At 41.1% G+C, this 18,494-nt stretch overlaps 1 protein-coding gene across 1 annotated transcript; it reads left to right on the forward strand.

Annotated features, from left to right (window-relative positions):
• Positions 1 to 1,278: 1,278 nt before the first annotated feature.
• ywhag1 (3-monooxygenase/tryptophan 5-monooxygenase activation protein, gamma polypeptide 1) lies at positions 1,279 to 18,223 on the forward strand. Its single transcript, XM_080851385.1, has 2 exons — positions 1,279 to 1,513; positions 14,354 to 18,223. Exons 1-2 carry the CDS (start codon positions 1,427 to 1,429, stop codon positions 15,008 to 15,010), a joined length of 744 nt encoding a protein of 247 aa, XP_080707511.1. The 5' UTR covers positions 1,279 to 1,426; the 3' UTR covers positions 15,011 to 18,223.
• Positions 18,224 to 18,494: the final 271 nt, after the last annotated feature.

Below are 18,494 nucleotides of genomic sequence, written 5' to 3' on the forward strand. Positions count from 1 at the left end.
TTGCAAATATAGACTTTTGCATTAAAAAGTACTGGTGACTTCCTTGACATGATGTGGAATGCCTCCTGTTGAATTTCTGTTGGATTTAGTTTTTCTCAACATTTACTGTAGTTGTATCTTGTAAAAATAAAGAAATAAAATTTCAACACAATGTCCTTTTGTTGAAAACAATGTCCCTTAAGTCACTTGTGATTTGAATTGAGAGGCTATTCAAAGGCAAATATTTTTATTTTTATTTTATTTATTTTTTTAAAGTAAGTACAGTGCAGCTAAAAGCAACATATGTAGTATGGTGCCAGCATATTCCCCAAATACAATCGATTATTTCCTTCAAATACTGTTTATTATTCTAATATTGCCCCCCTGTACTGTAAGCATAGTGAGGCCCATGCTGTGCCAGGTGGCCCTTTATGTTGGCATCCGAGTTGGACGTCTGTTGGATTTCTGGCTTAGGCATTTTTTCTCTGGGTAAGCTCCACGTACAGATGAGAGGCCCGGATTACTAGCAGCCCAGCAGCTAAAAACCATTTGGTGTCCTTCTTTTGGAGCCAAATAAATATATAAATATATAAATAAATAAATCACTCATCCCAAAACAGCTGCTCAGAACGAATGTTCCGTTCAGCCAAGAAGAAAGATGGGATGTGTGTGGGGTTGGTAGGTTATGCTCAGGTCTGTTGCGTGGGCTGTAAATAGAGATGCACTTTTGTTTCCACAACTTAACATAGCTGCATGAGGTGGTCAGTCAGGCTATGTCCATTCCAATGAAGAAATAAGTTGATAGTCATGTGAGCAAATAAACAAAACAGAATTAACAGTGACGAAATGAAAATAAAAAAACAGCTGTCAAAAAACATTTGCAAAGTATAGTTTCATTGGCTCCAAAAATAAGCCTACTTCCTCATTATTTACCCTTTAATACAACTTTGTATCTACAACCTTTGGATTGGATTGGATTGGATTCAATATATTGTCATTGCACAGAGTACAGGTACAGAGGCAACCTTAAACAGCATGTAGTATATAAGAGGCTACTTTTAAACATATTGGACAAGATGGTGGGACAGCAACGTGAATCTGGACAGTCGGAACACCAACACATATTCTTTACAACACCTCTATGAAGGGCCTAACAAAATTCCTCAGTCTAAGTATTAACACCCGCGTCCCATAAAAGGGACGCTGCATTGTTACATCATTACGCAAAGGCACGCCTGTTCTTTAATGGTGACGCAATGAAGAGAAAGTGTACGAAGGGGGAGGGGGTATCCCATCGGAGTCGGCACGCGCAGACAGCAGGGAGAAACCTCAGCAGCCAGACGATACAGTTGTTTTTTTCCTGTGAACCGAGTGAATAGCTTAATATCTCTGCTTCAACCTTTTCTCTTAAAAACGTAGGTTTACGTCTGTATTTAAGACATTTAAAATGGTTGATCGCGAGCAGCTGGTTCAGAAAGCCAGGCTGGCTGAGCAGGCAGAGCGATATGACGATATGGCAGCTGCCATGAAATCGGTAAGTTCAGCTGAATCATATTTCTGAATTTATAAAACGTTTATGCGCCGGTTTCACAATTCTTTATGTGACTATGTCTAGCTGCATTGATATTCAGTTGAATTTGCTTATCACCATGATAGGTTATCGGTTTTTTCATTCATGAATTACATTTTTTGTCTAAGAAATTGACTTAACAGTCCACATTTCATGTCGGTCTTGTTAAGGATGTTAATATTAAAGTTAAGTGCATTGTAGATTATTTTGAGTAAGGTCCATTCTCTATACTGTCTGTCTATAATAAAGGGCCTCCAGGGAATATTAATCAAACCGGTTGAAATGAAGTTTTTAAAACGGAGATAATAATATTCCTTGTTGTAAAACGGACCATATATTGCTTTTATTTTTAGTTATTGGAGCCAAATAATAGGGTGGAGAGTAGTTGTCATTTTGACAAGAGGGAATCAACTAACGAGGAAAGTGGACGAATCCAGACTGTTTGATCTTGGGGCGGTGCCTTTTGACAGATCTTTTTTAATTCAGCAGCATGGCCATACGAGTGTTCTGATAAGACTTTAACACATGCTATCACACCACAGTTAGAATGAAGATTTACCTTAATCGTCACGAAAAGCCACGCTTTCGAAGTGACCGATTATCACGACGTATATAATCATAGTGTGCCGTTTATGTCAGGCTCTTGTATTGTGGTGTGAACCAGACAGCAGCGTGAATCAGTGATACTTTAATTCACCAGGGGAATGAATGGCAGCGTCCCACTCTTGATATTCTTAAAGACACGCTCTTTCCAGCACGCTTTATTAGCTCCGATTTAATACAGTGAAGGATGCAAATACGCAAGCTGTGCACTGCCCTCAAATCTACCCATAAAGCGCACGATTTAGGGCGCTCTGCTTTCGTTCTGTAATAAAGCAAACACGCCGTTGTGCTGTATCTCTGAGACAGTTCGTCAGTAATGATGCCCACTGTGAAACGTGGGAGGCAGCAGACATCCACCCCGGGCCATCGGTGATCGTTGTCATATTGCAGTCTTTGAAATTAACGAATGTGATAACGTTTGGCATCAACCACTCGCTCCCTCGACCTCCAAGGAAGGCAGGTTCCCTTCCCGAGGCGTGTCGCAGAGTGTGCCAAGGTGCGGTGTCCGTACTGCACCATTTCGTCTGATCCAGATGTTCAATGTATCAGCTAAGCAGTTGAGGAAGCCAGTGAGAAACTGATGAAGGTTGAGAGCCGCTGTGATTTAGGAGGGGTCAGTGTAGGCTGCCATACAATAGCAGGGCTCCAGACGTGCTGGGTGTAGCGCCCCCCCCCCCCCCCCCCCCCCCACACACACACACTCTCATGTCTGCACTCCATCTCACATGCGGAGGCTCACTACTTCAAACTATCATATATCATATCATATATAATTCAGTATGCATTGGCTATGCGTTCTGAATCAGATATCATTGGAATAAAGACTAATGGAAGCCCTATCTGACCAGAGTGATAATGTAATGTAGCATGACACAGTGGCTGTACGACAGGGTTCAATGCAGGGTGCGCTTTAGGGGTGCCAGCCTTTTTCTCATCAACTCCGCAAAATGAAAATAGTCTAAGTTCATTAGCTCTGCGTTAAGGTGGGCTTGAAAAAGAAAGTGCTTTGTCATTCTGCTAAGTCTTCCGAACGCCTTGATAGCTTGATGTGTGCACAGCAAATAAAGGGATGGGCATGGCCACAGGGCATTTTCATGGCAGGCCTGCTAATTTATCGGCAGTGCAGAGTTGCAAATAACATTCCAGTTAGCTATGTCTCTGCGGTATCCTTTAAATCTCGGTTCTGTCTGTAGCCTCCTACAGAGTCTGTGGGGTGGGGTCGGGGGGGAAGGAGCTCCCTTGACAAAGCAGGTGGTTTTTGAAGATTTGGTGTGGTAGGGTGGTACTAGGCTGGACTAGGGCAGACCACCCTGACAGACATGGCCCGTCTCAATGCTGCAGAGGGCATATGGGGTGTGTCTTCTGAAATGGCCATCAGCTCCAGGGTATCCTTCACCACTGCAGTCACTCAAATAACCACTGGCTCTCTCTCTCCTCACACACACACACCACAATTGCAGAATTTTGTGTTGACTCGTAGTCTATGCCCTGTCATCGTTGGATGATCGAAATATAATATGCCATTATAATGTTTGTTATTTACATTGACTAGTGCAGTGCCCATAGGAATCATGCATTCTGTAGTGTTAGCAGACGTAGGTGTTGGGTAGTGTAATAGCAAGACATATTTGCACTCCACATAGGTACAGGTTACACTGAAGTATTATTGTGATGCATGTTTCCTTTTCATTAAGAAATGTTTTAATGTTAGCCTTTTTGGAGATATACCAACAAATAAAGTTTGAGATTATGTAGTGGATGCAGTTCAATATAGATGTCAAAGTTGCTGTCTAAACTATAAACTAAATGTCATAAAGAAAGAAATTATTTAAAATGAAGTTATGGTTGAAATAGGATCACTTCTTTATTGTAAGGGTAAGTGTAGGGTAAGAATGGTCATGCAGTTGGACTCAAATGTAGGTTCATTTTATTGAATGTATGTAGCCTGCTGTAGCCTACTGTAGGCTACTGTATGACTTCGATGATGCTAGCTTTGAAAGCCCATTCGCAGACAGATCGTAATCTAATTATGTCCTTACAATGGGAACACAGTTTAAACACTCTGACTGGAAATGGCGTTACTATCCCCCACCCGAATTCAGTGCAGGACTGGGAGGATAACATGACGACGTGGGCCCAACATAATTTACAGCGAGATTTGCGCGTATTTCGTGGACTCCATAGCAACAGATGGGAAAGCAATGGACAATCTGAAAGCCTCCGAGGCTTATCAAAATATTCATATTGTTTATTAGTATAGCGTATTTTTACAGTACATTTCTGCACTTATTTGACTTACAACTTGGCAAACTCATTTCATAAGCATGGTTGAAATGTAACTGTGATTACAGCACTTATTAATGGCATATGCAAAACGCATACATTTTACTCTATACAACTTTCTCTCTGAATTCATAGTTCGCGAGATATTTCTATTTTATCGTTTGCGTTTGGATTACGCGTGGATTACTATTCCCTGTCTGTTAGATGACTGTAGCCTACAACTCTAGACATTACTTTGAAACTTAATATAAAGAAGCTTATATAAACGAATAGATAAAATCAATCACTGTCTTAAGATTACCTGAGCAAAAGTCTGTATCTGTTCACCAAGAAGAATTTGAATGCGGACCTCTTTAACGTATCCAACGCTATTCTGAACTTTTAGTGAAGGCAGGATAGTTTTAATACCACTAATACTGTTTGTGTCAGAATTTGTGACGTCATTTCGGTGCTACGGGAAACGATAACCCATTAGTGCCTACGGGAAACGGTAAAATACAAATATCTCGCGAACTATGATTTCAAAAATCAAGGATGCACAGGTTCATGACATGCGTAAGCTATATGCGAAATCTCATAACTAACATAACTACCGTCAGGGAGATACGCCCTAGACTGACAGACAGACACACAGAGATTCCTGGATTTATAGATAGATATCCTTCCAACTGCTGTCTAGTTTGAATAGTGCCTGAACCCTGTGACAGGTTGTTTGATTTGACTGATGACTGATTCTGTTTCTGTAGTTTGTAAAGCTACCTTAAGCACTATGGCTAAGAGCCATTTGTATATTAGAATGTATCCCACAACATTGCTGTGGCAAAACCTTTACTGCATTTCCTGAAACCAACAACCAACTGTTACGACCAACATAATGAAAAGAGACAGTGCTCATTTAGTAGCTCGAAATTTGGAAATATAGCCCTGGTTTGTGTACCGGTAGGAGAACCCCCCTCGCAAGGTTCCTTTCTCAGTTAAGATTTTTAGTTTAAGGCCAAGCAGCTTAATGACTCTGGAGGTTTTCCATTCCGTCTCATTATGATGTCATCTTGCTTCCTGGCACCCAAGCTCCAGCCACTGCCATTCTGGCCCACGAAGGGATGAGTCCGTCTGGACTGACTGACCGTCGGACTAGAGGTCTGTCTGTGCATTAGCCGAAAGTCTAAGATAGATCATGGGTAGATACTCCATATCTTACCCATCATGTGGCCACAAGCTCTCTTCCTGAAGTTTAACTACTGACGCCACTAAAGGCACTGGGATACATAGTTTTCCAGTGTTAATCTTTTATGAGTGTTATTTTTAGGTGCATGTTAATCTCCTGCAGTGTAAAAAAGCTAAAAAGATTCTCTAGTCACTAATGGTTATATAACAACAATGAGGTACTTCAAGCAGGAATCCCCTCTCCTTGTGCATTTGCCCATTGCAGAAACCACTTTTGCCCAACCCGCCCCCCCCCTGCTTCCACCAGCCCCTGCGCATTCACTCCTCTGCCTGCACCGTCTCCTAGTTCACTCCTTCTCCATGCCCTTGGGCTCTGGGGAGTGTTTGGTGGGAAGGGTTGTCATATCCGCTTAGCGGGAGTGACAATGGGAGACCAAGAAAGAGAAAGAGGAAGAGAGTTAGCGAGAATATAGACCTTATTAATGAAAATAGGGATAGATAGAGAGAGTGAGAGTGAGAGAGAGAGAGAGAGAGAGAAAGAGAGAGAGAGAGAGAGAGAGAGAGAGAGAGAGATTTGTGCCCAGACTATATTTTGTGGGCTAGTCCGTGGACTAGGGAGAGCATGAATTCCACAGGCCCTATCCCTAAAAGGAGACCCTGATTTGGTGCCAATCCATGTTGACTAAATATTACTGGCCTGTGCTTTCTAGCAATTACAAAGCTTTTTGTAGATAGCAGGGCAAATGTTGGGCTGCATCACAAGATAGTTGCTGTATACTCTATGAAAGAACAGAGAATTCTTTTGTGATCCGAGCCGCTGTTGGTCCTCATTCCCCTAACCACAGTGGAAACCAAAGGCATGTTTTGCAACCTGTTCCTGAGGTTGTAAACTTACAACCCCACCCTCAGGTGCACTTTGCTTTACGGATGCAGCGAATAGCACCGCATGCGGGTGACTCAGATCATGCCAGCATCTGGTTTGATGATTAGATAGTGTAAATCCAATGGGAATACACAAACAGAGTAGCAAGGGCGTTGGACAATCAGTTACCAATGTTGCAATATGTCACTGTGTGCCACCAAGTTAACAGTGTGTTGTGTCGTAGTTGGGAATCAACCCATTATCAACCTTTATGCCTATACATATACATGCACACACACATACACACACATATACACACACACACACAAACACACACACACATATATATATACACGCACGCACTCACACCCACACACACACACACACACACACACACACACACACACACACACACACGTATATACACACACTCACACACACACACACACACACACACACACACATATATATATATATATCTATCTATAAATCCAGGAATCTCTGTGTGTCTGTCAGTCTAGGGCGTATCTCCCTGACGGTAGTTACGTTAGTTAGGAGATTTCGCATGTAGCTTACGCATGTCATGAACCTGTGCATCCTTGATTTTGAAGATTTTTGAATTCATAGTTTGCGAGATATTTGTATTTTACCGTTTCCCGTAGGCACTAATGGGTTATCGTTTCCCGTAGCACCGAAATTACGTCACAAATTACGTCACAAACAATATTAGCGGTATTAAAACTATCCTGCCTTCACTCAAAGTTCAGAATAGTGTTGGATACGATAAGGAGGTCGGTGTTGTACCCGATTCAGCACCCCCGTCAGAATATGCACCCCCTTGACGCACCACTCGCAGTTCGCCTAAACAAACGCAGGGAAAAATACTATACTACGATTTCATTATTTGTGAAAGAGATGGAAGAGAAGAACACAAGTGATTACAGTCTTTAGAACTGTTCTAAAGAGTACAAACAACCGATGTTTTTCTATGCACCCCCTTGACGCACCACTCGCTTGATCGGAAAGGAAAGCAGTTCGCCTAAATAAACGCATGGAAAAATACTATAGCCTACTACGATTTCATTACTTGTGAAAGAGATGGAAGAGAAGAACACAAGTGATTACAGTCTTTAGAACTGTTCTAAAGAGTACAAACAACCGATGTTTTTCTTCCAAAAGCCTCGGATAATAGCGAACGCAAAAGAACACCTTTTTGTTCTGTGGAAATATATAGCCTACCCCAGCCATGACTACAAAATTAATTAATGTAATTTTGAATGAGCAAGTTGAATGAATTTGACACGGTGTTTCACAAGACTAAATAACGAAATGCAGTTTAGTATCTAACAGGAAGTGCAAATAAGCAGAAAGTGCAGAATATGTGCATATGAATGGCAGTGGTATATACATAATGAGATAGTATAAGATACAGTATGATACAGTACTCTGTTTACTCATACTAGTCCCATGTCTGTACTCTGAAAAGCATTTGATGATCGGATCAACAGAATTCTTTTAAAGGGGGGGGGTGCATATCACGACAGGCCTATTTTCACACCAGTCAGAATAAGCACCCCCCTGTTCAATTCTACTAGGAAGGTGTCACATGCATGAAACTCACTGTGCTAACTCATACTAGTCCCATGTCTGTACTCTGAAAAGCATTTGATGATTGGATCAACAGAATTCTTTTAAAGGGGGGGGGTGCATATCACGACAGGCCTATTTTCACACCAGTCAGAATAAGCACCCCCTGTTCAATTCTACTAGGAAGGTGTCACATGCATGAAACTCACTCTGCTTACTCATACTAGTCCCTTGGCTGTACTCTGAAAAGCATTTGATGTTGGAGTCAACAGAATTATTTTAAGGGGGGTGCTTATTCTGACCGGTGTGAAAATAGGCCTGTCGTGATATGCACCCCCCCCCTTTAAAAGAATTCTGTTGACCCCAACATCAAATGCTTTTCAGAGTACAGACATGGGACTAGTATGAGTAGGCAGAGTGAGTTTCATGCATGTGCCACCTTCCTAGCAGAATTGAACAGGGGGTGCTTATTCTGCATGGTATGAAATTGGCCTGTCGTGATATGCACCCCCCCCCCCCCCCCCCCCCCCCTTTAAAAGAATTCTGTTGATCCGATCATCAAATGCTTTTCAGAGTACAGACATGGGACTAGTATGAGTAAGCAGAGTACAGTATCATACTGTATCTTATACTATCCCAGTATATACCACTGCCATTCATATGCACATATTCTGCACTTTCTGCTTATTTGCACTTCCTGTTAGATCCTAAACTGCATTTCGTTATTTAGTCTTGTGAAACACCGTGTCAAATACATTCAACTTGCTAATTCAAAATTACATTAATTCATTTTGTAGTCATGGCTTGGGTAGGCTATATATTTCCACAGAACAAAAAGGTGTTCTTTTGCGTTCGCTATTATCCGAGGTTTTTGAAAGAAAAACATCGGTTGTTTGTACTCTTAGAACAGTTCTAAAGACTGTAATCACTTGTGTTCTTCTCTTCCATCTCTTTCACAAATAATGAAATCGTAGTATAGTATTTTTCCATGCGTTTATTTAGGCGAACTGCTTTCCTTTCCGATCAAGCGAGTGGTGCGTCAAGGGTTGCATAGAAAAACATCGGTTGTTTGTACTCTTTAGAACAGTTCTAAAGACTGTAATCACTTGTGTTCTTCTCTTCGATCTCTTTCACAAATAATGAAATCGTAGTATAGTATTTTCCCCTGCGTTTGTTTAGGCAAGCGAGTGGTGCGTCAAGGGGGTGCATATTCTGACGGGGGTGCTGAATCGGGTACAACATCGGCATTCAAATTCTTCTTGGTGAACAGATACAGACTTTTGCTCAGGTAATCTTAAGACAGTGATTGATTTTATCTATTCGTTTATATAAGCTTCTTTATACTAAGTTTCAAAGTAATGTCTAGAGTTGTAGGCTACAGTCATCTAACAGACAGGGAATAGTAATCCATCAAAATATTCATATTGTTTATTAGTATAGCGTATTTTTACAGTAAATTTCTGCACTTATTTGACTTACAACTTGGCAACCTCATTTCATAAGCATGGTTGAAATGTAACTGTGATTACAGCACTTATTCATGGCATATGCAAAACGCATGAATTTTACTCTATACAACTCTCTCTCTGAATTCATAGTTCGCGAGATATTTCTATTTTATCGTTTGCGTTAGGCTATCGTTTGCGTTGGGTTATCGTTTGAGTATACACCGGTACAAATGGTAGCTTATTGATAAGCCTCGGAGGCTTTCAGATGGTCCATTGCTTTCCCGTCTGTTGCTATGGAGTCCACGAAATACGCGCTAATCTCGCTGTAAGTCATGTTATCCTCCCAGTCCTGCACTGAATTCGGGTGGGGGATAGTAACGCCATCTCCAGTCAGAGTATTTTAACTGTGTTCCCATTGTAAGGACATAATTAGATTACGATCTGTCTGAGAGTGGGCTGTCAAAGCTAGCATCATCAAAGTCACACAGTACAGTACAGTACATACATTCAATAAAATGAACCTACATTTGAGTCCAACTGTCCATTTATCGTCTCTGTGACCTTTGAATCACACACATAATGTCAACTATATTTGTATTTCGGACCGTGTGTAAAAGCATTTCTTTGTGGATATGAGACGTGGATCATACATACAGCACAGTACATACATTCATTAAAATTAACCTACATTTGAGTCCAGCTGCATGACCATTCTTACCCTACACTTACCCTTACAATAAAGAAGTGATCCTTTTTCAACCATAACTTCATTTAAAATTATTTCTTTCTTTATGACATTTAGTTTATAGTTTAGACAGCAACTTTGACATCTATATTGAACTGCATCCACTACATAATATCAAACTTTATTTGTTGGTATATCTCCAAAAAGGCTAACATTAAAACATTTCTTAATGAAAAGGAAACATGCATCACAATAATACTTCAGTGTAACCTGTACCTATGTGGAGTGCAAATATGTCTTGCTATTACGCTACCCAACAGCTACACCTACGTCTGCTAACACTACAGAATGCATGATTCCTACGGGCACTGCACTAGTATATATAAAGAAGAAGAGAGAGAGAGTGATATCTAATATGCATGTTGACTCTCTCATGATGTCTTCTTGGTGATGTGCATTGCTTTAGCACACCATATCATGTGACTTTGCACCATTCTTGGTAGTACACACTTATCTGTATCATTCTTGGTAGTACACACTTATCTGTTTTATTCTTGGTAGTACACACTTATCTGTATCATTCTTGGTAGTACACACTTATCTGTATCACAACTATTGCTCTCCCTCTGTCTCTCAAATGTGTATTGCACTGATGGTCCATAAACACACAGTGATGTTAAATGGACCTTAACCCTCATAAAAACCAAATGTTCTCCCCTTTGTATCTCTATCATTGCTGTGGGTCCATAGTCCAGTCAGACACTTGGTCTAGATAAAACACTTTACCTGCAACAAGGCCAGTAAGTGGTTCAAAAGGTTGAACCGACAGGTAAAGGATAATCAAATCAGCCATTGTGCTACATGTAGTGTTTTTTAATGGAAGGCTGACAGTGAAGTAGCTGAGATTGTAGTCAGTGCGGCCAAATGCTGGCTCATAGTAGCTATTCATCGGTCCGTGGCTGAATATCGTCTGTCGTAAGCCCAGCTGCTGCTGCTGCTACTAGGAGGCTGAGGACCTTTCCTCCCTCCCCTCCCCTCCCCTCACACACTCATCACACTCTACGAACACACACATGGAGTCTCTCCCCTCCCATCCCCACTCCTCACACACTCATCACACTCTTCGAACACACACATGGAGCCTCTCCCCTCCCATCCCCTCCCCTCACACACTCATCACACTCTTCGAACACACACATGGAGCCTCTCCCCTCCCATCACACACTCATCACACTCTTCGAACACACACATGGAGCCTCTCCCCTCCCCTCCCCTCCCCTCCCCTCCCCTCCTTTCCCTTCCCTTCCATCCTCCTCCTCCATCCATTTTCTTCACAGGCTCAGTCTACTTCTCTCTCTCTCTCTCTATCTCTTTCTCTCTCTTTCTCTTTCTCTTTCTCTTTCTCTTTCTCTTTCTCTCTCTGTCTCTGTCTCTGTCTCGGTGCCGAAGACACTATGGCAGCAGCAGGAGATTATCAGTCCACTCAAACAAAAGCAGATCGTCTTGTTTCCATGGAAACTATAGATGGTATAGTGATAGACTGCACTTTGACCACCCCTGGACGTAGAGGTCCTAAGTTCCGGAAGAGCTGAAAGGGAGGGTGAAAGGAGGCGTTAAACCAAACCTCACAGATAACCGGCACCAGACAGATAAAAGCCTCTGAAATACACAGAGTGCTGATGAACTGTCACTATACCAGCCGTTCTGATATGAGTTGCGTGTCATTTTGTGCCTTAGTTATACCACTAGGTTATGTCTTTACTATGGACAGGATCATGCTGGTTACTGGAGCAGTATTTAAGTGTTATGTTTTTTATTCAGACAACATGGGAATATGACATCTGACATGTGTAGGTGTGTGGGAGGATAGATATTGGTATGTTTGAGTGTCACATGAAGCATGGCAAAGAAATGGAAGGACCGAAGGATATACTGGGTAGAGAGAGAGAGAGAAAGAGAGAGAGAGGGAGTCAGCCATCTTTAAACCCACTCCCAATCTGTCAAATACACACAGCTTCCACAAAAATCTAGTGCTGATTCAGATTTAGCCACAGAACCTTTTGCACATTTACCATTTGGTTTCAGGCTATACTATCAGGTGCCAGATTCAGCACAATCATTTCATCAGATAGAAGGCACTGTAAATTACAGTTTTTCTCAGTCGCTTTGGTACATTTCCAATAACCAGAGTTAGGGTTATTTTGCCTTTGTATTTAGTGTCAGACTCAAAACTCAGGGATATTTCAACTTGCAATCGCCAAAATGCGCAGTTTTTTTTTTTTTTCAGCTGAAATCTCAGTCAAGAGGAAAGCAGCTTATAGGAAGTAATCAAGGCAGCTTAATCACTTTCCCTCTTTTGTCCATTCTGGGTTCACCAAAAGCCTCAGGGGGATAAAAGTGCTTTTTGGCTCTGTCTGGTAGGGGTGTCCTCACAATCACAAGTCACTATTTGGCTCTGTCTGGTAGGGGTGTCCTCACAATCACAATTCACTATTTGGCTCTGTCTGGTAGGGGTGTCCTCACAATCACAAGTCACTATTTGGATCTCTATAAAACAGTTCATGTGAGGGATAATGGTTGATTTGCATCATGAAGGTCTTTGTCATCAGCTTATCCACTGTTTTCGTATACTAACACGTCAGAGGTTTATCTTGCTAACACATGGTGATCAACAACAAACAAACACAAAAACTGTGATGTTCTGTTGATTCTACCATGTAGTGTTGCAATGGTTACTAACATTGTACAGACTGCTAGCCAATAGAATAGTGTCTGACTCGAAGATGAAGAGTGTGCAGAGGACAACAGTGATCTGACAATTATTGTGATTTCATTTTAAAAAGACAATTTACTCGTTTTACCTTCTTCAGCATTGAGGTACAATATAGGTTGGTCAGAGGGCCCTGTGCTATCCCATTGCTGAAACCTATATTAAGTTACAACACCTTTAACACAATATGATGTTGGTGTCACGTGGTTGAATACACTGTGAACCTGAACAAGTTTAGAGTTCTTAAAACTTTTGATGTACATATATTATTTTTTTTAAGTAAACTTAACTTAAAAATTATACATCGGCTGTACTGATTTTTTTTGTTATCATTTGCATCATTTTTAAGTTCTCTGAACTCATATTATTCCAAAATCGTCCAGGATTTTGCCTCGTCGGACATTTGTGTTTCACAAACTAGTTATTACGCCCTTACAAGTTTTTGAAAGGGTATCTCCCTTACGTTCCAACTTCTTGCTCAAGCTCTTACTGTGGAGAACTGTCATTGGTCGACCGCTTTCCCAGTGTTGCCAGATGTACATTTACATTTACATCTGTGATTTAGCAGACGCTTTTATCCAAAGCGATTTACAAGGATTTTGCATTTATAGATCAGGAGAAGTTTAGGGGTTCACACTTATACACTTGGTTAGGAGGATTGGGGAATCGAACTAGCAACCTTCCAACCTCTCGATTACTAAACGGCTCCTCAACCTTAAGTCTGCTGTCTCCGTCTCTCATCACAAGATCTTTGCAATGGTGTTCTCAACGACGTTGATGACGTCAGATAAAAAAAAAATATGAGTTATCAGGCAATGTGTACTCAAACAAATACATTCCAATACAATTAAAACGTCTTCACTTGCTCAGAAAACTAATACATTTAAAGTTGGGTCAACTAAATACCAGGTTTTAAGTACTGAATACATAAGGTTAATAAGTTAGTAGAACTGTTTGGGTTTACAGTGTAGTAATGTCTGTGATATGACTCTGCATAGGGGTAAATAAACGTGCAGACTAACCATGTGGTCTGTTTCACAACCCATGACCCCAAATGGCCACTTCAGTTGGAGGTACACCTTTGTGAACAAAGAGGCTCAAGAAGCTGCTGTAGAACTTCTTTGGGGTAGGACAGGAAAGAGAGTTTGAAAAAAAGTTGCTATTGAACATAAGACCGTTTGATTTAAATCTCATGGTGATACTAGAGGTGGTGTTGCAGACTCACCATACCCCACCAACTTACCCCTTCAGTTGTTTACGCCAAGCATCTTGCTTCCAGAGCCAACTTTGTGTATGGTTCCCAATGAAGATGCAGCCTTGTTGTGAAAACATTTCCGTTCGGTGTTCTGCAGTGTCTCATAGTAATCTAACGTGGCCTTTGTTTCTTCCTGTCGTCCTTCAGGTGACAGAGCTGAACGAGGCGTTGTCCAATGAGGAGCGGAACCTCCTCTCGGTGGCCTACAAGAACGTGGTTGGCGCCCGGCGTTCTTCCTGGCGCGTCATCTCCAGCATCGAGCAGAAGACCTCGGCCGACGGCAATGAGAAGAAAATCGAGATGGTGCGGGCGTACCGCGAGAAGGTCGAGAAGGAGCTGGAGACCGTGTGCCAGGACGTGCTCAACCTACTGGACAACTTCCTGGTCAAGAACTGCAACGACACCCAGCACGAGAGCAAGGTGTTCTACCTGAAGATGAAGGGCGACTACTACCGCTACCTGGCCGAGGTGGCCACCGGCGAGAAGAAGGCCACCGTGGTGGAGTCGTCCGAGAAGTCCTACAGCGAGGCACACGAGATCAGCAAGGAGCACATGCAGCCCACCCACCCCATCCGGCTGGGCCTGGCGCTCAACTACTCCGTCTTCTACTACGAGATCCAGAATGCACCTGAGCAGGCCTGCCACCTTGCCAAGACCGCCTTTGACGACGCTATCGCCGAGCTGGACACCCTCAACGAGGACTCCTACAAAGACTCAACTCTCATCATGCAGCTGCTACGAGACAACCTCACGCTGTGGACGAGCGACCAGCAGGACGAGGAGGGCGGAGAGGGCAACAACTAAAGAATAAAAGGGGAAAGAAATGGTCAACTCCTCGTTTCCTAGCCGTTTAAGAAGAAGAAGAAAAAACACAACACGCGTGCTCACAACCTTCAACAGCAACAAGAAAAAAAATGAAGTAAAAGTAATCAAAAATATAAGGTTTGAAGCTTGTGGGACTCTGGCTGCAGTCTTTATTTTCCCACGACTTTGACGTGAACGAAAAAATAAGAAAAACAAAAGAATACATCGTAGGAGAAAAATAGGAACGGTTAGAATAGTGAGAGAAAAAAAAATAACCCCTACTTGATCTGCCACATTTGCCAAGTCACCACTTTCAGGACAGAAGTCTGTCAGTCTGTCAGTCAGTCAATACCAAGTGGCAAAGGGTGGATAGTCACCCTCAAACTGGCGTATGGACTGTTCTTGTAGTGCAAAATGTGCAAAAAGTGGAGCTGCTTTATTTAACTTGTGTGATTGAAAAGGTAGCGTTTAAAAAACATCCAAGGAAAGGCCGAAGCTTGAGCAAAACACAAATACACACACACACACACACACACACCCACACACACACACACACACACATACGCACACACAGACACACATTGTATACGTTAAAGAAAAACTTGAATGTCTTTGCCTCGCTAAAATAATAGGATGGTCCTAGCTAGTTAGAGGAAAGGTGCCTGGGTCAGATGTAATATGGACATGTGGAATCCAAAGGGCTCCCAGTTCAGTCAGTCATTTTTTGAAGCTTTAATCTTAGCTAATCAAATCAAACCACAGCTACATGATTACCATGCAAAAAGTTGATTGCTTCTCAACCAATGTAGATGGCAAGTATTATAGGTCTAAAGCAATGATCCACTGAGCTATTTATATAGGATAGCAGAATTCGTCTTAACATTCAAACCTACATTATTATTATTATTAGGATTATTATTATAAATAATTGTATTGTTATTAGTATTATTATACACAGTATTGGACAAATTAAACTAATTTGAGGTAAAAAAAAAAAAATGTTTTGTTACAAATTGCCACTGCAATTTAACTATTCTGATGTTTTGCCATGAAATATAATCAATAACCATCAAATTAAAGCCCTTTAACTCCGCATGGAACATGATTCTACTGGAACATTAGCCTTTATTGGTGGACAATAGTATCGGAGAAAAGAGCTCAAGCTAAGGAAAATGAAGGGTGATCTTAAAGCAGCTTTGAGGTTTGTGATTTTTCTTTGTTTTGTGTTGATTTATTTTTTTAATTTACAAGAAATGCACTTGTCCATTCTACTGTTTCTCAGTGTGAGATGATTACTGCTCCAATATTCTCTTTACTACAGTATCGTGCATGCTGGTGATGTATTTATATACAATAGCTTGACTTTATTAACTTCAAACAGTAGATGTTATGTATTCATATAAAGATGAAATGGCTAGAATTACAGTTTAATTATTTTCTATTTATTACGTTTTATTGGATTGTTTGCAAATTACTTTGACTGTTTTTTCTGTTGGGTTAAGGTTACTATACTAAAACAGTAATGGTTGACCATTAAATAATCTGTTATGGATTTTGCTATGGTGACATGCAATTCTTGTATTTGGATTTGATGAAACAAAAAGAAATCTTAAAAAGAATAAAAAGACAAAACGAAAAAAAATATCAACACCAGTGTGAGCTGAAATGTGTTGTCTGGTGTTTGTCACAGTGTAATCACGATTACATCGTTTAATGATTAATGTTCTTAGAATTTTTATTTTTGGTGTGTGTTTTTTACCGTCACGTCATGTAATGAGATATTTAAGACTGATCGGTGTTTCTGTGTTCATTCACGGACCATTTTATTTCTTATACTTTTATTATGATTTTCCAGCCTTCTTTTTTTCTGTGTCCTGAAATCTTAAATGTGAGTCTTGTTAAAAAAAATTATAATGATAATAAAAAATGAATTGAAACATGCTAACGTTCACCTAGCCACACGTCAGCTGTTGTCCTGATGGGTAAGTCATGTAGTCATCCATGAAGGTACATTTTCAATGCTCTGTGCTGTTTATTCGTTCTCCATTAAGTTTTTCTGTGATTTTGTCCAGCTTTGTACTCTCTTGTTAATGAGACTTACTCAAGACTTACTGGTTAGCTCTGCCTGTGTAGATGGATGGATTGATAGGACAGACAGACAGACACACAGACACACAGACACACAGACACACAGATAGATAGATGGGAGATAGAAGGAAAGAAGCAGGGACAAAAAGGGAAAAAGGGAGTTAGAGAAAAAGAGAGAGAGATAGATAGATAGGACTGTAGACAATGAGTGACATGCAGAGAGCCTGTGTGAGTTGGAACGGATGGCTTGGATAGAGCTGCAGTGTTTGTGGGCAAAGGCAGCTTCTCCTCTTCCTCCGGTGCCAACCGGTCCCATCGTTTGGACTGCTAGGGGCATCTTTTGCTAAAGCTACTTGCAGTTTTAGCATCTGGCACCTAACTGTTGCCAAATCTTTTCAAAAGCAGTGTACTCGCCTTCCGCCCAGAAATAGTGGATTTAGATCATGTGACAGGGCTCTTTTCAAAGGGAGAGACACAGGACGCTCCTGCATCTAACAGTACAGGGCGAGCTCAGTGTTGTACTTACTGGCATTGGGTGTGGATGGCAGAAATGGCCTGCCTATGATGTTTTAGTTTTTTTTAATCGTTGTTATTGATATTTGATTATTTTTGATCCAGTTTCATTTGGTTGTTCCTGTATGTTTTCTTTTCCATTTGTTGCCCTCCCACATCCTGACATAGTTTATCATTTCTGCCTGTCAATCACGGGTCTTTGATCTCCTTAAAGGGACTGGAAAATAAATCGGGTTGTTTAATGTCTATAAATGCAGAGTGGGTTAGAGCACTGATTATTTATTGCCCAAAGTCGTTTGGAAAGTATGTCAGGAGTTGATAATGGAGCAAAGCAATTATAGATAAAGTAGAAACTGTAGCCGACTGCTCAATAAAGTAACCCTTCTGCAATATATTTGCTCTTTAATGGAATGTTTAGTGCAGTCAAGTGATAGTACTAAAAACAACATTGTTTATTGCAACCTTGATCTAAAGCTATTTGTTTTGCAAATGTATAACTGCAGCTTGAAGGAACAGTGTCCCTGCAACCTAAGCCCAGTGATTAGAAACAAAGATTGTGGTGTGTAACTGATCGAGCTGTCGACTCAAAAAGCTAAACGAAGACTGGATAAAGATGGCAAATGACAAGATAATCTGAATAAAGCAAATCAACAGCATTGTGTCCTTGTGCCAACGTTACTACTCGCACAAATCATGTCCTGTTTCACCTTGTGAATCGATTTTGCTGTATTGTCTGTGTGAGTATGTGTGTGTGAGACAGAATGAGAGAGACAGAAATCGAGCTTGTGTGCATGTGTGTCTGTGAGTGTGTGTTGTGTATATGTGTGTTTGTGTATTATGTAATCAAATAATGATGAATTGGATTCAGTCACATAAAAGATAG

Source organism: Sprattus sprattus (genome assembly GCF_963457725.1).
Source record: "Sprattus sprattus genome assembly, chromosome: 1".
Taxonomy (NCBI): Eukaryota; Metazoa; Chordata; class Actinopteri; order Clupeiformes; family Clupeidae; genus Sprattus; species Sprattus sprattus.

Coding starts and splice junctions, on each gene's coding strand:
- ywhag1 (XM_080851385.1), top strand. CDS start 1,427: ATGGTTGATCGCGAGCAGCTGGTTCAGAAAGCCAGGCTGGCTGAGCAG. Junction 1,514..14,353: donor TGGCAGCTGCCATGAAATCG/GTAAGTTCAGCT, acceptor GTCGTCCTTCAG/GTGACAGAGCTGAACGAGGC.